General features: G+C 37.7%; 1 protein-coding gene across 1 annotated transcript in view; it reads left to right on the top strand.

Moving 5' to 3' along the window:
- Positions 1 to 5,378: 5,378 nt before the first annotated feature.
- The window catches only part of Rab39a (RAB39A, member RAS oncogene family), a 35,487-nt gene continuing 15,916 nt past the window's right edge, over positions 5,379 to 24,949 (top strand). The window contains exon 1 of the mRNA XM_076843799.2: positions 5,379 to 5,605. Within this exon, the coding sequence (XP_076699914.1) occupies positions 5,379 to 5,605 (227 nt within the window). The remainder of the gene's footprint in view (positions 5,606 to 24,949) is intronic.

The raw sequence follows: 24,949 nt of genomic DNA, 5'->3' as shown, positions 1-24,949 counted from the left end.
CCAGAAATTAGGCAAGAGGCATGAAACAGATTCTTCCCTACAGAAAAAAGCAACCCTGTTGACACCTTCTGGATTTATAGCCTCCAGAACCATAAGATGGTAAGTTTGTGGTGGCGCATGGTGGAGCATGCCTGTAATCCCAACAATTTGGGAAACTGAGGCAGAAGGATTACAAGTTCAAGGCCAACCTTAGCAACTTATCGAGGGCCTAAGCAACTCAGTGAGACCGTTTCAAAATTTAAAAAAAAAAAAAAATGACCGAGAATATAGCTCAATGGTAAATGCTCCTGGGTTAAATTCTCAGTAGTCCCTACCCTCAGGGGGAAACACACACACACACACACACACACACACACACACACTAAGTTTCTACTATTTTAAGCCACTTTGTACCTTTTTTTATATTCCATGACAGCAAACTTAGGAAATTAATGCAAAGTATATTGAGTGATATAGTTTAAAGTGAACAGAAATTGGATATAAACAGTGACAGTGAGATATGTTAGTCAGCTTTTCATCGCTGTGACCAAAATACCTGACAAGAACAACACAGAAAAGGAGACATTTATTTAGGCTCACAGTTTCAGAGATTCAGTCCATGGTCAGCTGACTCCACTGCTCTGGGCCAGGGTGGGTGGAGCCAAACTTCATAGTGGAAGGGCATGGTAGAGGAGCATTGCTCCCCTCATGGGAACCTGGAAGCCAAGAGGGAAGGGAAGGGGCTGCAGGGTACATGAACCCTTTCAGGACCTGCCCCCACCACACTGGACCTGCCTACAGTTACCAGCCTATAATTACCTGCCCCTAGTAAGTTCATTCAAACTAGGATGGCTTGATTAAGTTGCAGCTCTTACAACCCAATCATTTTGCCTCTAAATATTCCTGCATTAACAGGAGCTTTTGAGGATACACCTTACATCCAAACCTTACATCTGTGCTGTTCATAAAAAGTCATGAATCTAAAAGACATTAATGAGGTAAAAGAAACAAGAGTACTAGGTGTGGTGGCAGTCACCTGTAAACCCAGCTACTCTGGAGGCTGAGGCAAGTAGAACACCTGAGCTCAGGAATTCAAGGCAAGCCTGAAAATGTCATGAGACCCCTCCATCTCCAGAAGGAAGAAGAGGGAATGGAAGAAAGAAAGGAAGGAAGGGAGAGAGGGAGGGAGGAAGGAAAGAAGGAAGGAAGGGGGCTTAGTGATGGACTGAATATGCCAAAGAAGAAGGAGGAGTCCAAGATAGAAGAAGCTTTTTTTTCTATCTTAATCAACCTTAAGTGGTGTCTTAACTACTTTGGTGTCTTTGTTACATTTCTCCCAAGGCCAGGGATCTTATAAATATCACCTTACGACTTCCCCTGGATAGTGTTAACAAATCAAGCTGTGCTTCTGACCTTTTATTCAAACCTTTCTTTGGGCTGGAATTCCATTTTTCATTATGTTGGTTTATAATATCTTTACAATATCCTGTTCTTTATATCCAGTCCCTTTAAGAGACTTTAGTTGACCTGCCCACTTTTTTCCCATTTTAGTTTTGTCTCAAATGTTATCTATGAAATTATTCTTAGCTATGAATTCTGTCACCTTTAGATCAATTCTGTCTCTTCACTAGATTCAGCACAACCCCCACCCCGTTACAGCTCAGATTTAATACTACAAGCTCTCACTTATCTAGAGAGCTAAAATAGATACTTAAGCCATGAACCAATCTGTAAAACACAGAAAAAGAAAACATGTGAAGATGATACTGAGTTCACTTTTGGACATTGTACAGAATAGGTATTTTTTTCCCCCAACAAAGGCAAGACATTGACCCCACTTTCCTCAATACTACAACTACTTCATACATCCAATCAAAGCAGATGGTCTAGTACATGTTCCTATCCAAATGACCAGATATTTTATTTTATTTTTTTTAATATTTTTATTTTTTAGTTATCAGCGGACACAACAACTTTGTTTGTATGTGGTGCTGAGGATCGAACCCAGGCCGCACGCATGCCAGGTGAGCACGCTACCGCTTGAGCCACATCCCCAGCCCAAACCAGATATTTTAACATGTGTATTCAGCTTTCTATCACTATAACAGATAACTGAAATAATCAATTTATAAAGAGGAAAGGTTAACTCCAGCAAATAGTTTTAGAGATTTCAGTCCTTGAGTGGTTGGCCCTATAGTTTTAAGCCTGTGGCAGCACATCATGGCAGAAGCATATGGTAGAGTCAAGCCACTTACTGCATAGCTGGGAAGTGAAAGAGAGAGAGGGAGGAGACTGGGTCCCACAATCCCCTTTGAAGACACACTCCCCAATGATCTAAATACTTCCACCCACTAGATCCCACTTCTTAAAGGTCCACCACCTCTGAATAGTGCCAAGCTGCTGACCAAGCCTTTAATACAACCTTTGGGGAACATTTAAGGTCCAACTTATAGCCCGTATAAACACCTTTTCCAAACAGAACCAACAAAACTGTCTCTATAGAGGAACAGAAATTAAACTCTGTATGTGTCTAAATATCTAACACAAAATTAATGCAGCAGCTATAGTCTTCCCTATAGACTATGCAGCAGAGAAAAAAATAAGCAGATGTTAGAAGGAAGTAAAAATGAGAGAGATGGAGAGATATGGGTTCTGTAGTGTAGTTTTCTTTTTCTTTCTTTCTTTCTTTTTTTTTTTTTTTTTTTTTTTTTTTTGGTCCCAATACCTTTCTGATGTCAGCAGCTTTTCTGCTTGTGAATTCTATAAAAACATGTCTACATCCTTAGGACAAGTGCACTCATCTTTTTATATTACCCTCACTGGAGTTTGTTTCAAAGAATCCTAAACAACACAGATGTATTGAGTATAAAATGTGAACTTCTAAGAGGAGAGTAGTTGGAAATACAAGTCTAAACTTAAAGCAGAAGTTGTAGGAGAGTGTATAGTTTGGGTAAGGGAGTAACTGAAATCACTGGAGTAGATGAAGTTCTTCATAAAGGTGCAAAGAGATGAAGTAAAAAGGGGGAAGAGATGAAGGATGAAGATCAAAGAATCTTCAATATTTAAGATATGGATCATAGAAAGAGGAGTCAGTGAAGAAGTTTAAAAAGAACAGAAAACCAGGAAAAATGATTTTGTGGAAACCAAGAAATATAAGTGTTTAGGTTGTACTACAGAAAACTGAGCCACTATTAGTTGCAAGGGGTGTTAATTTATTTGTCTCAATGGGCTGTACAGAACTGGTATAACACATAAGCAAAGTCATCAGGGACCCTGATTCCTTCTCCTACCATCTTCATGGCACAAGATGGTTGTTACACCTTCCAGGGAGTAAGAAAGAAGAAAAAGTGAAGGGTGCCATGCCCTTACAAAAAGAAGAACTTTACAAGACACGACACTACACACACACACACACACACACACACACACCTCAATGGTCAGAACTCCATCACTTGGTTATCCATAACTGAAGGAATGGTAGGAGGTCAAGGAGAATGATAGCTAAAGATAGATGATAGTGGTGTGGGAAGTGAGGATAGTGAAGGTGGGGAGTTGGATTTAATAATTACAAAGTTCCTAGCAACCTTATCTAAAGCAATTGTTTCATGGGTATATTAGGCATAGAAAATATATTAGGGTTATACTAGACTTACTGAAGACAAATTAGTAGGTGAGAAATGAAAATAGATGGTTCTTTCTGATGTGTGAAAAGGAGAATTAATGGAGAAAGCAAAAATCTGAAGGAAAGGCATAATGAAGAGGTGTTTTGCTTGGTTTTAAGATTGTGGATAATTGTATTAAGTTTATAGGCTGAGAGACAGGAACAAATGGAGAGCCAGAGAGTTGAGGTATAAAAGGCATAAAATAAAGGTCAACTGTTAGGGGAAAGCCCAAAAAGATAAATGACAAGGCATTCTTAAAAGTAACACCTCTTACTCCAAATCAAGAAAGGAAGTAAGGACAAGTAACAGTAGTGGTAGCAGTTAAATGTATCTAAGAAAAAAAAAGTGGAATTGTTGAAAATTTTGCTTCAGTTAGCATGAACTTTAAAACCATTTTTTTTAGGTTTATTTATTTTTTTATTAGCACTTTATGGTTATACACAGTAGTTGGTCATCCCAACAAACTCATACATGTATGATAATCGGTTTCAGTTCATGATCCCCCTTCCTCCTCTTCTACTAGACTCCCTTTCACCTATTAATTTGCATTTGATTGTTTCTTCATTTAATCTTATCCTTCCCTCCCCTTCTTCTTTATCTTACTCTAGCTTCCGCATATGAGAGAAGACATAGGATCTTTGGGTTTGGCTAATTCCACGTAGCATATTCTCCATTTCCATCCATTTACCAGCAGCACCATAATTTCATTAAAAAAAAAAAAAAAAGTCGTTTAACTTAGATTTAACTTCTTAAGAATACGTTTTGGATTCACTACTATTTAATTTGAGGAAAGGCATGAGAAGGTAGTAAATTCTCTCTAGAATTTAGTTTTGCTTTATTTTCTTAGATGGTTGACCAAACAATCCGAGACTAACTGTAGACTCCCCGCTCCCCCCACCCCACCCCCCCCCACCCCCCCCCCCATTATAAAGAAGAGCTGGAACTTTTATGAGCATCTAAACATTTCACTTTTTTTCTCCCTTCCTTCTCCAAGGTCGTGGGCCCCAAAGGACATGGAGGAAATACGCGATATTTTTCTCAAAAGACAGTGAAGAGACCACGGTGGCAAACAGCAATGGGTAGTCCTTGTTCCGCAAATTTATTTTGATCATGTTTTCAACTCCTTTGCCTTAGGACACTTAGGAGGTGGCGCTCAACAAGACTAGACAATAGAAAGCCGCCAAGCGGGACCTTCAGAAGGGCGGAATGTAACAAATCGATTAAAGAAAAAGCAGGAGAACAGAATAAAGCTATGGCCTCCCGCTCTTCCCAAATCAGAGCCCTAATCTGACAAGCCCGCCGGGACGCCCGTAAGATAATCAGTCTCACTTTTCATTGGCTGACCCTCTCGGAGTTGAGACCTTGATTTATTTTCATTGGTTGTTGCTGCCGTCACGTCCTTTCGCCACTCCCACTTTCGCGTCACCGCCCAGTGAGCTTTGGAGTAAAGTGATTTACAGCGGTCAGGGGCGGGAACTGGCGTGCCGCAAGCCTGTCTCCCCCTCTCGGGCGCCGCGGCCCCCGCCCCGCCCCCCAGCCTGAGGCCCCGCCCCCGCCCAGCCGGGCCCCGCCTCTCCCTCCCAAGAGGGCGGGGACCAGGCGGCGGCCACAGCCGCAGGAATATGCTGGAAGCCGGCAGGCTGGCGCCCGGGAGGTGCTGAAGGGACAGTTCCCGCCGCCGAACTTGCCCGGCCGAGCGCGGGTGGGGCGGCCCGGAGCCGGTGGGGCACGTGAGCCATGGAGACCATCTGGATTTACCAGTTCCGCCTCATCGTGATCGGGGACTCCACCGTGGGCAAGTCGTGCCTCTTGCACCGCTTCACCCAGGGCCGCTTCCCCGGGCTGCGCTCCCCTGCCTGCGACCCCACGGTCGGCGTGGACTTCTTCTCCCGCCTGCTGGAGATCGAGCCGGGCAAAAGGATAAAGCTGCAGCTCTGGGACACGGCGGGACAGGAGCGGTTCAGGTAGGGCCGCCTGCGCCGAGACCACGGGGACCCAGAGGGCGGGCAGCCACCCCGCCTGCCCGAACGGCCCCTCCCCGAGCGTCGTCCCCGCCAGCCCTGGTCCGGGGAGGCTTTGGCCCTTCCCTCCTGAAAGTGCAAACACTCCATTCTTGCTTCCCCTTTGCCCCTCCTCTTCCAGGGACGACTTCCTCCTCCGCAATTTCTCACTTCTTTCTTTGGCGCCCACTTCCTGCGCCCCGTTTCTGTTTCTCCTTTCCCGCCTGAACCAGGGTCACCCTCGCGTTCCCTTCTTCCCCAACTCTTTCTGCCCCTGATGGCATTTTGATCCCCTGGGGCTCCGCCGCTGGTTTCTCCCCTACCCGGCCTCCAGTCTGAGCACTCTGCGATCCGATCACCCTCCTCCAAGTGCCCCTTTTCCTGCCCTAACCAAGAGGCGCCCTGTCTACGCGGCCGGGGAGAACTGTGAAGTAGTGTTCCCTGGTTCGTGATTGATCCTTAAGCTTGACAGCAAGCAGAGTCCCAACCCAGGCTACTGCATGAGCTCACTGGGCAGGGTTCACAGGGAGACGGATGCGGTAATGGTTTGAACACCTCACAGCACCGAATGTGGTCATCAGAAAATACTGGGCCATGACCCGTGGGAATGGTTTATAGGACAACTACATGCAACATCAGGGACATTGGCACTGCTGAAGTTGTGTGAGTGTGTGAGGTGGGGGTGGGGGGTGTTTAAAGGTTCGAATTGTCTTTAGAAGTTTGTCACCATTGGTTCGTTGCTGGGGTGTGGGGATATATCTATCTACTTACAGAGAGGCGGGGGCGTGGGGGGGGGAGAAATTTGTCAGGAGCTTCTTTATTTCACTTATGATCGCTTCTTAATGTACCAGGGTGATAATAGAACAGAAAATAGATTTCTAAATAGAGAAAGAGGGACCCAAATAGTCTCATTCTAAAGGTTCACTGGGAGTCTAAAGGATTTCACAAAGGCAGCTCATGTAGCTAAATAGTAAACGAAACTCTGCGCATTTCTTGGGTATTTGAGATTGATCCAAATTTAAAGCACATTTTCAAATCCTATGATTCAAGGACACTTTATTTTAAAGGAAGGTAAGAAAGCAGGCATCTTATAGTGTTTTGGTTCTTAATGATCACATTATCATTTGAAACTCATTTAAGCAAGCATTTTGTGTTCCTCAGCAAATACTCTGTTCGTGAAATACAGTGTTCCTTGAGGGGACTTCCCAAACATGGCTTCCCCTCACCCCCAGCTAGCATCCATCCGAATGAGATCAGCCTACATCTTGAGAATGTCCAATATTCAGAATTTTGGCTTTCATTCCCAGCTGTGACACTGATTCATAGAGATAATAAGGGAACTGCTTAGCTTGCTTATACATTAGTTTTCTTATGTATGAAATGGAAAGTTGGTAAGGCCTATCTTATGACAGGTGTGAAAACTTATTGATTTGATTTATACAATACTTGAGATTCCATGAAGAAATTCTGTTTCTTTTTCAAGAAGTCTTTAATTAAAATAGCTTTTCAAACTTGTCATTCATCTTCGAAAGGCAGGTGTCATTATGATCTCAAAGATTTCTTCCCAGTTTTAAATCTCAGGTTGGTTGTAAATTTTTCACTTGTGATCTCAATCAGAGATGAACTTTGAAATGTTTCAGGTGTAGAAAAAAACTTTTATTAAGTAACTCTTTCTCTATCCTCTAAACAGTACAATAAAAACATGACATTTGTGCCTTCAACTTCAAGTAACTTCTAGGAGTTACAACTACAAGATACATAGGTAATAAAATCTTACTGTGTCTAATTGTTTGCTTATAAGTAAGTGGCTCCTCAACTTTTTGACAAGAAAGTAAAGGATAATTAATTTGTTTGACTTTAAAGACCTTTTTGCTAAATAGATGATTGGGTTTTAATGCGTTTGAGAAGAATGTAAATAGTAATTCATTTTATATACATTATTAAAAGCACACAGTAACTCTTTCATTGTAATGCAAGGACATTTAGGGAATGTTTACTGACAATGAGTCATACTTTATTTTGTTTGGCTCTTTACCAAAGATATATTCACAAATACATATTTCAGTAGCTATGTCCAAATGCTTAGCTTTTCTATCATGTAGCAGAATGTTTTACTATAAAATTGCATTTAAAGTGATTACTATTAAATCATCTTGTATCTTTATCCAGAAAAATATACTTACTTTAATAGATATTCTTGCACATTTTATTTCATAAAAAATGATACTTGAAGATACATTCTTGTGATTTCTCATAATAACACCATGAGAAATTTGTGGTAAACACTGTATTTGGGGGACTGGGCTAATAACTCAGTGGTAGAATGTTTGACTCCTATGTGTGAGGCACTGGATTCGATCCTCAGTACCACATTAAAATAAATAAAGATATTGTATGTCCATGTACAACTAAAAAAATAGTAAAAAAAAAACTGTATTTGGAGGTTTATTGGTGGTTAGACATAAACTTACAAAAGGATCCTACTTTAGAAGCTTATGGAGTAGCTTGACATAAAAATATGGAATATTACTCAGCAATAAAAGAGAATAAAATCATGGCATTTACAGGTAGATGGATGGAGTTAGAGAAGGTAATGCTAAGTGAAGTTAGCCAATCTCAAGGAGGCTGATTCATAGTGGGATAGAGAGAGGGAGCATGGAAGGAATAGATGAACTCTAGATAGGGCAGAGGGGTTGGAGGGAAAGGGAAGGGGCATGGGGTAAGTAATGATGGTGGAATGTGATGATCATTATTATCCACAGTACAGGTATGAAGACACAAATTGGTGTGAATATACTATGTATACAACCAAAGATATGAAAAATTATGCTCTATATATGTAATAAGAATTGTAGTGCATTCTGCTGTCATATATAAATAAAAATAAACAAATAAAAAATATGGCTCAGAACAATAGAACAGCTGATAATTATGATCATGATTAGCTTTTGTTTTCAGTCTTTAGATTAACGTATTCTAGTAAATGATAACTACCTATATAACATAAAAAGGAACAAACTCAAAGTGAAAAAAGTTTTCAAACAAGTGTATATGTGACCATATTCTAAACTATAATATAAACTTAGATATTAATTTTCTGTTATTAACACTTCTTTAATGAAGGAAAATGTTAAATTTCTATATTAGGGAAACTCAGAATTACCATGCCTTCAATAAAAATAGAAGTTTATTTTTCTCTCATATAATACCTAGGCCCCATCTCTTATGTAATAATAATATAATCATAATAATCTCAAGGTAAGTGGTTCAAGTTTGTGTAGTAGTTCTGCTCTCTCTATCATTCAGATACCTTATCTTTTAGTTTTCTGCCATCCCTAGGACATTTTCATCATCTGCATGCACAAAAATTGGATTGCAGGCACACTGTGTAGGCTCAGAGCAAGGGGAAAGAGATCTAAACCAAGTGATGTTCCTTTTGAGAAAATGAGGACAACATGGTACAGACCATTTAGACCGTCACTTCCTTAAAGAGAACTTTAGTTACAAGGCCACACAGACTAGGCAACCATGTGCCCAGGAGGTAGGGAAGATGTTTGGCATTGTTGTTCGGAACACTATCAATTACTACTTTAAATAGTTTTTTTTTTTTTTTTCTTTTTCTTCTCTTTCTCACCGCCAATACTGGGAATTGAACCCTGAGTGCTCTACCACTTTTTAAAAATATTTTTTAAATTTTGAGGCAAGGTCCTACTGAGTTGTACAGGCTGACCTTAATCTTAAAATTTTCTTGTCTTAGCCCTGAAGTTTCTAGGATTATAGGCATGTATCACCACACCTAGCATCACTTTTTAAAAATTTTAATCACAGGAGAAGTGTCACAGTAAAGAAAATAAGAATAATGTTTAATACAGTACTAATGAGGGTAAGTATATTAGTAGGCTGGAAATATGGAAAGCATTAAATATAAGAATATAAATTTTGAGCTTTTTCCATAAAAACATTTAAAGTAATAAAAATATAAAGTTTTATGATTTGGATGTGGTTTGTTTCCCAAAGATTCATGTATGGAAGCTTGGTTCCCTACATGGCAGTATTAGGAAATAGTGGGACCTTTAAGAGGTGGGCCCTAGTATAAAGTAATTTTGGGGTTATTATGGGTATCACCTTTGAAAAGAATTAAGTAATTCTTATGGGACCCCAGTTAGTTCCACAAGAGTGAACTATTATTAAAGAGTTAGTCCGGTTCCTCTCTGTTCTCTGGCTTCCTATCTTGACATGTGATCTCTCCCTCTTACATGTTTCCACCATGATACCATCCCTTATGACATGATGTAGTCAAGGAGAGCCTCACCATTCCCAGAGCCATGTTGTTGGGACTTTTTGCCTCCAAAAGTAAACTAAGTAAACCTCTTTTCTTTATAAAATCTCTGATATTTTATTATAGTAACAGAAAATGAACTAATACATAAAGTGGAATAAGGAAGTAGCAATGTTGATGATAGGAATATGAAATCTCCAGGATTCAAGCCAGATTTGGCCTTTTTTCCACATTGTCTGTGGTCTTGGGGTGTTATAGTTATAGCTACTGAATATAAAGGTCAGAGAATAATGTCCTCCTCCTGCAGTGCTTGCAGGGTATTTTCTGCAGATCATATCCATTGTGATTCTTTTTGAAAGATAAGTTCTGTGATCATATAAGTTTGGATATTTCTGTATTCCATATAACATTTCCTTTAAAATTCATATCCAAGCTCTAAGAATTGCAGCAAAGAAAACTGCTTAACTTTGATTAAACTCCATTTCCCAAATTTATTTGAGGGGCTATTTTCAAAATATGAAAATCTATGATGACAGTGTTCTAAGGACTGTCATTTGGGAAAAGCTCCCTCTGATGATGAATTGCTTCAGTCACTTGGGGATGGTGGGAGGGCAGAATTATTACATATTTAAAGATTGGAGTAATGGAAGACATGCAAACATTAGTTAGACAGCTAATTAACTTGGCAAAGTGGTATAGATAGTACCTGTTACATAAGAGTCAGCCTTTTATTTGCACCCCCTCCCCAAACCTGGGGTGGTTTCCAATACCACTCGATCTACTGGGCTTCTCCCTATCCGACCACATACTTCTTCAACTCCTTTCCTTCAACTCCTCTTCTGCTGTGTATCTTTTTCTTTACCATATTTCTTAACTCTTTCTTTAGTTCCCAAACATCTGTGTGTTTGGAAGTATGAAAATTCCAAATGGATTTCCCCACTAGTCTGTTTCTATTCTTGAACTTTGTTGACTCCCAGTTCTCTGTCTCTGAGCCTCTTATTGAAATTATTGAAGGAGATAATCTAATTGGGTGTTTAGCCAGTGAATCAGTTCCCCTGCAGTCAGATTATTGAGATGCACTCACATATAATACAATATTATATTGTAATATAAATACACTATGTAGGCATTATGAGTCACATAATGCAAATGTGTCTGTAATGGTACACTTTTTTGGAAAGAAAAATTGACAGAAGAGGAAAGTGAGCAGTCTCATCCCAAAATGACTATTTTGTGGTGTTTCGGAGTAAAATGTATGTAAGAATAAGGCAACATCATTTCTAACAAGTGTAACAGAATGTGAAAAGATGATCCATGTAGCCAAACGTTTTTATACTCTCAAGATTATTTTTAGTGCCAAGCATGGTTGTGGCACATGCCTGTAATCCCAGGGCTCAGGAGGCTGAAGCAAGAGGATCTCGAGTTCAAAGCCAGTTCCTTGCTTTTGCTGATGCACTAAGCAACTCAGTGAGACCCTGTCTCTAAATAAAAATTTTTAAAAAGGGCTGGGGATGTGGCTCAGTTGTTGAGAGCCCCTAGTTCAATCCCCAGTACCACCCCCAACTCCAAAAAAAAAAAAAAAAAAAAAGAAAGAAAAGAAAAATATATGTATTCTTTAATTCTTTCTAAAACAAAATACCTATAAAGCCTATACTTTATGATTTTAATAAATCTACATCTAAGTGTCAGTAACTTGTAATCAATTCTGACAATATATGATTCAAGAACATTCACTTTAAAAATTGCTACCTCACACAGTCTTCCTGGCCTATTACAAAACATGTGATTAATTTCTGTACTTGCCTATAGGAACTCCAGAAAAATGTGATGTAGAAGACAAAATATGTCTTATTTTTTAAAAATATTTATTTTTTAGTTGTACATAATACCTTTATTTTATTTACTTATTTTAATGTGGTGCTGAGGATCGAACCCAGGGCCTCTCACATGCTAGGCAAGCACTCTACCGCTGAGCCACAACTCCAGCCCCGACAAAATATGTTTTAAATTTAAAAGGATTTCTTTAGTTTAAGCTATAAAAGAGTTTTGAAATACAGATAGTAGCTGGACATGGTAGCACACGCCTATAATCCCAGCTTCTCAGGAGGCTAAGGCAAGAGGATTACAAATCTGAGACCAGCCTGAGCAACTCAGTGAGACTTTATTTCAAAATAAAAAATAAAAATGGCTGGAGACTAGCTCCAGTAGAGTACCCCTGGGTTCAATCCCTGGTAACCCCACCCAACCCCACCAAAGTGCAGATAGTAGTTTTGTAGATATATATTACTAGTTAAGTGTTGGTAGCTAGCTGGCATATTATCTTAGTTTGATTTAAAATCATAATAGTATTCTCTTAAACATTCTTAAAATATAATGATTATTTCTACTTTCCTTCTTATGGTAATGACTGATTTTTAATTTAGGGACATCTTGCTAAGGCAAATGATCACACTATTGACAGAAAGTCTTTAAGACCATATGCTGATCAATAGTTAGGGCACCATCAAAAATACCTCAGTGCTGGGCTGGGGATGTGGCTCAAGCGGTAGCGCACTCGCCTGGCATGCGTGCGGCCTGGGTTCGATCCTCAGCACCACATATAAACAAAGATGTTGTGTCCGCCGAGAACTAAAAAATAAATATTAAAAAAAAATTCTCTCTCTCTCTCTCTCTCTCTCTCTCACTCTCTCTTTAAAAAAAAAAAAAAATACCTCAGTGCCAAAAATATTGAGATAAGGAAATGGAGACTTCTCTTAGCTGAGTGCATCAGGAGTCAAATGAGAAAGCTCTCTATCAAAATACATACAAAAGGTCATCAAAGACTTTTCTTGACAAACTGTGAGCACTGTTCCTATTTTTTTTCTACTTTTTGTATGATTGGTCATAATATGTTTTAAAATTATCTTTTTCTACCCAGAATGTGAAAAATGGCTTTTCTTCTGATTCTTTAGCTTCTCCAAAAGTATTTCCTTTTCACAGGATTTAGGGTGGGATGTCCTCAAATAGATAAAACTGAAGTATAGCCTTGGTGATAGACATACAAAAGAACAGTGAATGGTCCAACTGAAACCTCTTCTCTGCAAAGAGATCAAGAGAGAATGCCATAAAAGGGAGTTAGTAGATACTAAGAACATCCTAGCTATAAGAGAAAGCCATATGAAGAAAAATTATAGATTCTCAAATTATAGGCATTGCCTATCATTTTTCTTTGGGCTTGCATTTTTCAAAGTGATGTTATTAGGTGTCATTTGAGAAAAGCCTTTCTTGATCTAATACCTTTGGAAATGCCAGGTCATTGCAGTACTCTTCAGAGCTCCCCACCACTACCACTCTGATGCTAGGGATTGAACCCAGGGCCTCATACATGGTAGGCAAGCACCCACCACTGAGCTACACCCTGAGCCTTTCTCAGGTCATTTAATATACTAGTATACGTTGTGACCCCCTGAGGTAAATATAGTGTTTCCCAGTCCAGAGTGCTTTTACAGAGAGGATTTTGCTATAATAACGTTCTACAGAATGCATTTTTGGACTTATACTTTAAAGTGTAGGCAGTTCCTTTCTTCTCTCATGATTCTCTATGTCACTTTTACTAATGTTTCTAGGGGATATCATCAAGGCTTCCTTTTTAAATACTTGATTTATTATATGTTAGGGAGACTTCTAGAAGCTCTTGAGAGTCCTTTGATTTTTGTCCTTCATTCAAAACTAAAAGATTTATGTTCTTGTGTGACTTTTAGCCACTTGTCAAACTTTTACACAGATCATAAAAATCATTAGTATTTGTTTTAAGCACAAAGCCTTCAAATAAAAACCACTAGAAAACCTGGAATATAAAGAAGCAAATAGTTAAACATTCATAACTAGATATTTTAGATATAAAATTACTACAGAAAGGCTTTGGGAATAGGAAAACATAAGTTAATAAAGCTATGTAGAAGCTAGACAGAAATAAGCAAATAAAAAGTAGGGGGGGCGGGGAGATCCCATAAAAATAGAAGGGAGATCAGTGGGGTAGAGGAAGATGATCGGGGGAAGGAGGGGAGGTTTGAAGGTGGACGTACTGGGAATTGAAATGAAAAAAAATTATATTCCATGCATATGTCATTATGTCAAAACTAACCCCACTATTATGTATAACAATAATACACTGATAAAAAAATTTAAAATTAATGAAGTAAATAGCTGAAATTTAAGAAAAATTTTAGAGAACAGATGGCTACACACTGAAAAGAGAATCAAAAGTAGAAGAGAAGGTATAATTAATACTATAGCAGAGAATTATTGAAGGTGAAGAAGATTAGAGAAGAATTAAAAACAAAGTCCAAGAAAGTGAGGAGGAAAAAACATGAAAGAAACTACAGAGATAAGCTACACTGTGCTCAACATTTTGTGTTTTTTTGGTAGAAAAGTAACTATAGCCACAGAATCTGCCAGGGACATAGAGATGATCTGATATAAAAGTATCATTTTTTAAAATAATATGGTTAATATCCAGAGAACCTTTGACTTACCCAAGGCCTCATAGCTTGTTAGTAGTTTGCACAAGAGCCCAGTTCTCCTAATGTTGTGTCAGTGCTCTTTCTACTATACTAGACTTCTTGTTACGGTTGAAATGAGTTTTAATGAGTGCTGTGCAATTTCTATCCTGAAAGTATTTTTGTTTGCATACAACCCAACTCCTTATCCCCATAGACCCAAACCTTGAGTTTATTGCTGTATTCAAACAACAAAAGGGAAAATAGCTTTACATATTAGTAGCAGTACTGATAATGAACACTGACACTGAAGTGGAGAAACTTACATGAGGTATTTGCCTCATTAGACAAGGAGAGGTGTTGGAGAGCAAATACTGGATATAGTGTTCTAAAGTTTTATAAGTACAGTGAAATAGCTTTCCAATCCTTAAATGCTTGCTTGCTTGCTTGCTTAGAAGCAAAATTAACCAAGATAGTAATTTAATTGTGGAAATATATACATTTATTTAGCTTAACTACATACCAGTCACTAGAGGTATAAAAATAATACTGTTTCACATTTAAAGTCCTTGTAGTGTCTGTAGTAGATAGAAAACAGGCTGTACTGCTATTACAGAAACCACCAAAATATGGCAACTTAAATAACATAGAGCCTAATTACTCTCTCCTATAATAGAATCATATATTATAGAATGAGCACTCCTGGGTAATTATGGTGGCTTTGCCTCAACATCAGTTTCCAGGAATCTCCAACATTGCCATTGCTTAGCAGGCAAGAACAGGCAAAGGATGTCTTTACAAATGGCTTCTTCTTCAAGTAGATGAACCTTAGTTAGACTGCACACATTACTTATCAGATCCTGTGACTCAAAGTAGTGCCATGACCACAAATAACTGCAAGAAACACAAAGGAACATAATTTCTAAATGGGTTTCTGAGTACCAGCTAAAACTTTTGGGGTTTTGTTACTAAAGGAAAATAGTAGAACAGATTCTGGGGGACAGTTAGGATAGTCCTTCTTACAGACTTTAAAAAATATATACTTTTATTTAATTTATTTCTATGTAGTACTGAAGATTGAACCCAGTATTTCATACATGCTAGGCAAGCACTTTAACACCAAGCTGCAACCCTAGCCCTCTTGCAGATTTTAATAAAGAAAAATAATCAAATAATTACAGTAAGGGATAGTAAGTACTAAAATAAATTTCAATGGCAAAATAGAGGGAGGAATTGCTATCTGTGTTTAGAGTGAAGGCCAGTTTCAGAAGATGTATCCCAAAGAAGGTGGTGCTTGATGCTGGGACATGATGGATATGTCTGTAATAAATTGAAAACAGTAGGAAACAATAACAATAGAAAAAGACCTGGCTTCTAGTAAAGATAGCAGACTGAACAGCTATATCTCCTTTAGTTTTTTTTTTTCCTGAAATTGCTAAAATCACAATAATAATTTTTTTAAACCATAAACCCTCCTGAACAAAGAGATAAAGCAACGAAATTTGGGAAGAAGGAAAATTATTGGGGCATGATAAATGAATGGTCAGACTCAAGATAACTGAATTATGGGGCTGTGTAGTTCAGTGGTAGAATGTATATGCATGAGGCACTGAGTTCAATCTTGAGCACTGGAAAAAAAATTTTTTTTAATGATTTCTAAACTAATGGTTGAAAAAAATCCAAAACCACTTGAGGCATACCATTGAATCCTCCAAAGACTCACAAAATGGTGGCACCAGATACTTCTGGAAGTGGGAGTGCTAAAGGATGGATCACTGTCAGTCTGTTTAAGAAAGACTGGATCTTCACATCCCCTTACATCCTCTACACGCCAAGGGACTTCTTCCCCCATGTTGTCAAAAAACTGGAAATTAATTCTTGAAAAGAATTAAATATAAGGCCTTTGGATGAAAGCACCAGAAATGATTGGGGTTGTGGTCCCTTGTTAAAAAGTAAGAACTTTAAGTGAATATATGCATGGTAGATGCCCTCTGCCCTCTATCCAGACATAGCTCCCAGAATGCTAGTAGTCAAGCCTTCACCCTTCAGACAGGACATTGGTGAAGTCAGTTCTGACGAATCTGACCAAGCCACAAGGAAAGTCTTAAAGATACCAATATTAGAGTTTCCACCAACTAAATAATCCTGACTAATCATCTTATAATGAGGCCTTTAGTCTCAATGGAATATTATAAGAAATAATAGAAAATCTTTAATGTGAAACCTTGAGACAAACCAACAGGAAACAACTGGAGAAACAAAAACTTAATAAAGGAGATGGGAATATTTAAAAACTAAACAAAAATTGTCTTTAATTTCCTCAGAGAGATAATAAACGGAAAAAAATTGCAATCATTAAAAAGGAACAGGATACTAAAAAAGAATATTATAAGAACAAAAGAGCTTTTGAAACTACCATTAAAAAAAGAAGTTGAGGGGGAGCTGGGGTTGTGGCTCAGTGGTAGAGCATTTGCTTAGCATGTGGGAGGCCCTGGGTTCAATCTTCAGCACCACATAAAAATAAATAAATAAAATAAAGGTATTATGTTCAACTACAACTGAAAAAAAATATTTAAAAAAGTTGAGGGGCTGGGGTTGTAGCTCAGTGGTAGAGCACTTGCCTAGCATAGGTGAGGCACTGGGTTCAGTTCTCAGCAACACATTAAAAAAAATAAAGATATTGTGTACATCAATCATCTACAACTAAAAATTTAAAAAAAAAAAAAGAAGTTGAGAAAATCTCTAAAAAAAAAAAAAAAAGGACAAAAGACAAAGGCAGAGGGGAAAAATTGTTTATTTTAAATAAGAGAGTCAGTCCAAAAAGTTCAGTGTACAAGTATTAGGCATTCCATAAAAAGAGATCAGAAAAAAAACAGAGAGGAGAAATCAAAACAATAAAGAATTTACCAAATTTATATGGGTTGTATAACATAAATGTTAAGAAATGATCTTACCAAAATTATGGTATAACAATATTGTTAAGTTCAAGGAATGGGAAACGTACACAGGTAACTTTGATAAAAACACAAACCTAATAAAAGAGAGAAACTAGAAGGCAAAGAATCTCATCTATTCAATTGACTTGGAAATAAAAGCTGGATAATTTTAGAGATGGAATGAAGTGAGAAAAGGATAAACGTCAATTGTAAATTCTAGGATATAGAGAGATATAGGAAGTCATGAAACAAAGCAGTATGGAGAAATCCATATAGAAGCAGACAGCAGTCACAGAAATGGTAGGAGAATTATAACCCAAGAAAACATACCCCTTATGTTAGATCATATAATCCTCTCTATGTTATATAGAAAATAAAGTAACCTTGAGAAGCTAGACATCTCATTATTGTTATGGAAACAGAAAATCAGAAAGCATTGGGATAAGTGCCTTTCCAAATAGAAAATACTCATTTTTTTCACCTAGAAGACAGTGAAGCTAGAAACCTTTCTCATTAATTTCCAGATAAACTTTCAGTTTTTACACATAACTTGTTCTACCTTCCAAAATCCACTAAAAAGGACAATTTGATAGTTATTTAGAAAATGTGGACAATTTCAACTATAAGTTTATGGTGTGTGCAATTATTCAATCTATGACCCCCTTTGACCTTACTTTCAGTATGAAAAGGAGGTGAGATTTTTTTTGTATTTCACTCTTTATTCTCCAATTTCCTCAACCTAATAGGGTATGAATTTACTAATTCAATTGTTTGTTTATTTATTTACAAATATTGGTAGTACACTTGCATATACAGTTCAGTTTTAAGCACTAGGGAAAGAGTATCCCTCACCAAAAAAAAGTCCTTTATTCTGAGTTGTCTTCTAATGGGAGGAGTCAGGTTATAAAAAATAAGCTGGAAAAATTATAGGATGTCAGAATATGTTAATCATAACAAAGAATAATAAAGTATAAAAGGCAAATAGAGACTGCTGGGTTGGTAAGAAGCACCATTAAACAAGAAAGAATTCACCAAATTTATATGGATAGTATAACGTAAATGTTAATAAATGATCTTACCAAAATTATGGTATAACAATATTGTTAAGTTCAAGAGTGGGAAACAGGTAGTGATAAGTACACAGGTAACTTCGAAAACAAACCTAATAAAAGAGAGAAACTAGAAGACAAAGAACCCCATCTATTCAATTGACTTGGAAATAAAAGCTGGATAATTTTAGAGATGGAATGAATGATGATCTGTCATGAAAGGAAAATAAAAGGTGGCCACAGAACAATTGGTTCATGTATCCATATGGTCTATTAGGTCTTGTCAGTATTATATAAAACTTCTACAATCATAGACCAGGTTTTTGATAGAAAGACCCTGGAATTATACCAACAAAAAGAGTTCTGATGTTTGTTTGGATGATAGCGCCCACTTGTAATCTCAGTGACTCCGGAGGATAAGGCAGGAGGATTTTGAGTTCAAAGCCAGCCTCAGCAACAGCGCGGCACTTAGCAACTCAGTGAGACCCTGTCTCTAAATAAAATACAAAAAAAGGCTAGGGATGTGGCCCAGTGGTTAAGTGCCCCTGGGTTCAATCCCAGTATCAAAAAAAAAAAAAAAAGAATCACCCTAAGTGTAAAGTGCCAGGTTTCAGGATCTTAGGCAGGGGCAGGGATTAGTCAATAGTAATCAGTAGTAATAAAAGGTATGGGAGACTTATATTTTGGTCTTTGGAAATCAGTTCCGAGGGCCAGCTTTACAAGGCAAGAGAAGCAGGTAAATAAAACATCAACACAGTGACTATTCCCAGAAGGACAGAGGAATATAATGTCATGGTGAATAAGAGGCACTCATGAGGCTAATGTGCTCATAGGCTACTAGCTGCCAACAGCCTTTGGCATTCTCTAAGTGCCTATTTTAAAGTTGGCCAAACCACAAGAAGGGCATTTCCAGGATGAAACATCTGGTTCATTTTTTATCTAAGTCAGCAAGTGCTCAATATTTTGTGGCTCTTTTAAAGAGTTCTATGTCCATAGCAAAGCTCATAACATACAAGATATATAGAGAGAGATATATAGATATAGATAGTACATAATATATATAAAACTTGCCACTTACATTTAAAATTTTACTTATAAGTAACTTATAAGATTATGCTGTCTCAATCACTTGTCTATATATTATTTCAGGGGAAAAAATTAAATATAATCTTGAGCATTCAGATGCCTATAGAATTTGTCTTTCATGTGACAATAGCATCTTGTTTTCTGTGCCTACCAGGAAAATAGATAACTTGTCTGAGATATCATTTACATTTTTTAGAATCTCAATAATCATATCATTTGTGTCAAAAAGATTATAAATTCCCTGCTGAGTGTGCTTTTGCACACATATAATCCTAGTGACTTGGGAGACTGAGGCAGGAGGGTCAGAAGTTCAAGGCCAGCCTCAGCAACTCAGTGCCTAATCAACTTAGTGAGACCCTGTCTCAAAATAAAAAATAAAAAGGGTTGGGAATGTGGCTCAGTGATAAAGTGCCCTGGGTTCAATCCCCAGTAAAAGAAAAGATTACAAATTTGCTAAGGTATTTGTCATTCACACTTGATCGAATTAATCATATATTAAGTAATTCTTTGTAAATGTGTTGCTGAAAGCTTGGTCCTTGTCCCTGATGCCAATCCAATAATGAGGACACAGTTTTTTTTTTTTTTTTTAAAGCTTTAAAAACTATTTATTGGAATTTTTTATTTTCAATAGGTTCTGTTAAAAAAAATAAAAAGACAAGCTTCAGGCTGGAAACAAATATTTGCAAAACAAATCTGACAAAGGACTAGTATCCAGGATAAACAAAGAACTCTCCTAGTACTGCTGCAGTCCAGCTGCAGCAAAATAATGGGGGGTGACGAACAACTTGTGTACGTTGATACAGCAGGAGTGGAAGCCATTTATTGTAGGACAGGAGCGGTATTTATACACAGTTTTGAAAAAAGAAAACAGAAGGACACCGTTTTGAAAAAAGAAAAGAGAAGGTTTATTACTTTGCTATCAAAGGAGAAACACTGGGGACTCCTGTCCCAAAGACTGTGATTCTGCCCATCAACAGGAACAGGAAGTTGTGTTTTATTTTTTTGTTTGTTTGTTTTTTGGGTTTTTTTACTTGTAGTTGGACATAATATCTTTATTTTTACGTGGTGCTGAGGATCGAACCCAGTGCCTCGCACATACTAGGCGAGCGCTCTACCACTGAGCCACAACCCCATCCCAGGAAGTTTTTAAGAGGTGACTTATTACGTTACACTTGTTCTCTGTCTGGAGATGTAATTCACTTGTTCATTTGGAAGATAGTCATTTCTGAGATCTTCTGGTACCATCCTCAACGTCTGGATTACTTCATTCCTATGGTAGGTGTCTACTTAGGGACGGATAAATCTGCCTAAAATGGGGAAGAAAAGTAATCCTTATTCCCTTGACATTAGGGAAGGGAGGAGATTAGGGAGGAGCAGGGAGAGAGGAAGAGAAAAAAACATAAAAAATAAGTTGCAAGGCTGGGATTGTGGCTTGGAGGTAGAGTGCTTGCCTAGCATGCATGAGTCACTGGTTTCGATCCTCAGCACCACATAAAATAAAAAATAAAGATATTGTGTCCATCTGTAACTAAAAAATAAATATTAAAAAAAATTAAAATAAGTTGCAGTGGCAGAGCAGCAAGGTTTATATTCAAAGCATAAAGTGGACCACTGTTAACAAAATGTAAGCAAACTCTGGTGCTGTCTCATAATCACTTGTCTATATATTATTTCAGGGGAAAAAATTAAAGAGAGGGAACTTAAACAATTAAAACTTTTTACATGAACAAGACAACCATTTTTCTTCTCTGTTATTCTGAAGCAATACATATATAAAAATGAACTTTGTGGGGGCTGGGAATATAGCTCAGTTGTAGAGTGTTTGCTTCACATGCACAATGCCCTGGGTTCAATCCCTAGCACCACACACACCAAAAAAAAAAAAAAAAAAAAAAAAAAACAAAGAAAGAAAGAAAATGAACTTTGTGGATGAATAAAGAAAATATGCTACATACACACAATGGAATATTATTCAGCCATAAAAAGAAGGCAACACTGTCATACACTAAACATGGATGAACCTTCAGGATATTATGTTTAGTGAAATAAGCCACTTAAAGAAGGACAAGTACTGCATGATTCCACTTATACGAGGTAAATACTTATTTACCTTTAAAAAAGCAGAGTAGAATGATGATTGTCAAAGGACAGGGGAGGGGAAGAGGAAGAGTTCTGTTCAGTGGATATAAAGTTTTAGTCATGCAAAATGAGGAACTGATAGTGATCTCCTGTATATCACAGTGCTTATAGTTAACACTACGATACTGTACACTTAAAAATTGTTAAGTGGATAGATCTCACTGTGTTTTTCACAATTTTTAAATTAACTTCAAGCTGATTCATAAACAAAAAATTGTACATATTTATCAGGTACCATGTGATATTTTGATATGTGTATATATTGTACATGTTTAAATTAGATTAAACATATCTATGTCCTCAAACATTTGTATTTCTTTTTTTCTTTTTTAAATTTTATTTATCCAGGGTTCTTTGTGTGCTGTGCATTCCTAGCCCTGCCAGGGCCCAGGAGGATGTTATCACCCACATTTCTTTCTTTCATGTGGTGCTGGGGATCAAACCCAGAGTCTTGTGCATGACTATGCAAGCACTCTACCCCTGATCTACATAGCCAGCTCCAAATTTGTATTTCTTTATGGTGAAAACATTTAAAACCCTTTCTTTCGATTTTTGAAATATATAGTACATTAACATTACCTGTAGTCACAGTTAAAAAAAAAAAAAAAAAGAATTAACTATGAAGGCGTGGCTGTGGCTGAGTGGTAGAGTGCTTGCCTCGTACATGTGAGGCAACTGGGTTCCATCCTCAGCACCACATAAAAATAAATAAAGAAAATAAAGATATTGTGTCCATCTAAAAACTAAAAAAAAAAAAAAAAAATCTATGCTGACTTTATCAGTTAGATCTTTGGTAGATAGCAACAAAACCAACTTGAGGACTATAATCAAAAGTATAAGAAACAAGAAACATGTCTGAGTCACAGAAACTTGTAAGAAAGCTAGAGGATCATGCTTAAAATGAACCAAAAGATCCCATGAATTCTGAGCATCAGAACCACAGGAAGTCTGTGTAGTCCTCATGATGCAATTGCTCCTTTTCTGCCTACTCATTACCATAAGAAGCCCCACATGGGGGCTGGGATTGTGGCTCATGGTAGAGTGCTTGCCTAGCATGTGTGAGGTACTGGGTTTGATTGTCAGCACTGCATATAAATAAATGAATAAAATAAAGGCCCATTAATGTCTAAAAAATATATTTAAAAAAAAAAAGAAGCCCCACATGGCCAGTTGGCAACCTCAGCTGCTAATTCAACAGGATCCTCCAATGAACGCATTTCTCCCTTTCTTATGATTTGGATATGCAGTGTCCCACCCAAAAAGCTCAGGTGTGACTCCATGCTGGAATGTTCAGGGGTAGAAAGGTTGGATTTTGAAAGTTATAACCTAATTAGTCAATTAATCCATTAATATGGATTAACTGATGCTAACTGGACATCTGGAGTGGCTAGAGGAAGTAGGTCACTGGGGCATGACTTTGGGGTTTTATATTTTTGTCTCTAGTGAGCAGAGCTCTCTCTCTCTGCTTCCTGGTTCCCACGTCCTGAGCTACTTTCCTCTGCCACACCCTTTTGTCTTGATGTTCTGCCTCACCTCAGGCCCATAGCTACAGAGTTAACCAACCATAGAGTGGACCTCTGAAACCATGAGACACAATAAACTTTTTCTCCTCTAAATTGTTCTTGTTGGGTCTTTTGGTCAGAGCAACAAAAAAGCTGACTAAAACACCCTTGAATACTAAAACCGTTGTATCAGCAAAGTTCAGAGTCACAGGGATTAGATGCAACAAAAAATTTTAGTGACTCATTAAGTGCAATTGTGAGAGGCACCATCACCCAATTTTCACCCTTTGCTTCCCATACTACAGCTTCTGTTTATGAGGGAAAACTCCACTTACTGTTTTGATCTACTTTAGAATGTGTATATCCTGAAGGATTGGACCAAAATCTTACAAGGTGTCATAACTTGGACATGGACATAAATCAGTCCTATTAACCCAGTTTTATAGGGCCGTATGTCTCTAGGTGTTAGTGACATGATAAGATCAGTGAGTCCCTTGGCATCATCCCTTTTTTCTGTCTCTGCCACTATTAAATGAATTCTTTAGTTGTTAGCAACATGTAGACCATCATAACCGTATATAATGTATTCCTAAATTCTACTACCTACTAGCACAGCCTGATTCCAGATTAAATACCTTACAATGGGGACATGTCAGCATCCACTCCATGAGTAAGGCACCTCATCCAAGTTGTCAGTAGCTACCGGAAAACTGGGTAGTAACCAATGATAGTATAGGCCAGCAGGTAAGAGAAAGTCTCTACTGAGCTCAGGCACAGCCTCCCTCTCTGTACCATGATTACTTTGAGTTCAAACTGGAATGACAATACTAATAACTATAGGTCCATTCTGTTCTACTAATGATAAGAACTCCATGAGGCAGTTTTTGGTGAGCATTCACATAAGATACAAGTATTGATATACTCTAGACTCATGCATCTTCCCCAAATCTCCAATTACCAGTCCTCCAATTATGTTTTGTTGTTGTTGTTTTGGTTTAGTTTGGTTTGGGGGTTTTGTTTTTAAACCTATCAATCCTATTAGCCTCTGCTCATGGTTTGGTGTGGATCTTTACCTGTATGCCTCCATCCCTCCTGGAAAAAGTAGGCAATGAGTTGCACCACTAGAAGCCCCACAAGTTGGAGAGTTTCTCTTTTCCATTAATCTTCAAGATCACCATAGAGGGGTGCTGACTGATGCTAATATATATTTTTAGAGCCATTTTGTGAGACTGATTTGCGGGTTTATTCTTTAAATATAGGGAAATATCCCTCTAAAATCTGGAACAAGATAGGGATGCCCTCTATCACCACTTCTCTTCAATATAGTTCTCGAAATACTGGCCAGAGCAATTAGACAGACAAAAGAAATTAAAGGCATTAAGATAGGAAAAGAAGAACTTAAATTATCACTATTTGCGGATGATATGATTTTATACCTAGAAGACCCAAAAGGGTCTACAAAGAAACTACTAGAGCTAATAAACGAATTCAGCAAAGTGGCAGGATATCAAATCAACATGCATAAATCAAAGGCATTTCTGTATATCAGCAACAAATCTTCTGAACTGGAAATGAGGAAAACCACCGCATTCACAATATCCTCAAAAAAAAAAAAATACTTGGGAATCAACCTAACAAAAGAGGTGAAAGATTTATACAATGAAAACTACAGAACCCTAAAGAGATAAATAGAAGAAGATCTTAGAAGATGGAAAAATATACCCTGTTCGTGGATAGGCAGAACTAACATCATCAAAATGGCGATATTACCAAAAGTTCTCTATAGGTTCCATGCAATGCCAATCAAAATCCCAAAGGCATTTCTTGTAGAAATAGATA

The sequence above is a fragment of the Callospermophilus lateralis genome, chromosome 2, assembly GCF_048772815.1.
Source record: "Callospermophilus lateralis isolate mCalLat2 chromosome 2, mCalLat2.hap1, whole genome shotgun sequence".
Taxonomy (NCBI): domain Eukaryota; kingdom Metazoa; phylum Chordata; class Mammalia; order Rodentia; family Sciuridae; genus Callospermophilus; species Callospermophilus lateralis.
This window is presented reverse-complemented; position numbering and strand designations above follow the sequence as displayed.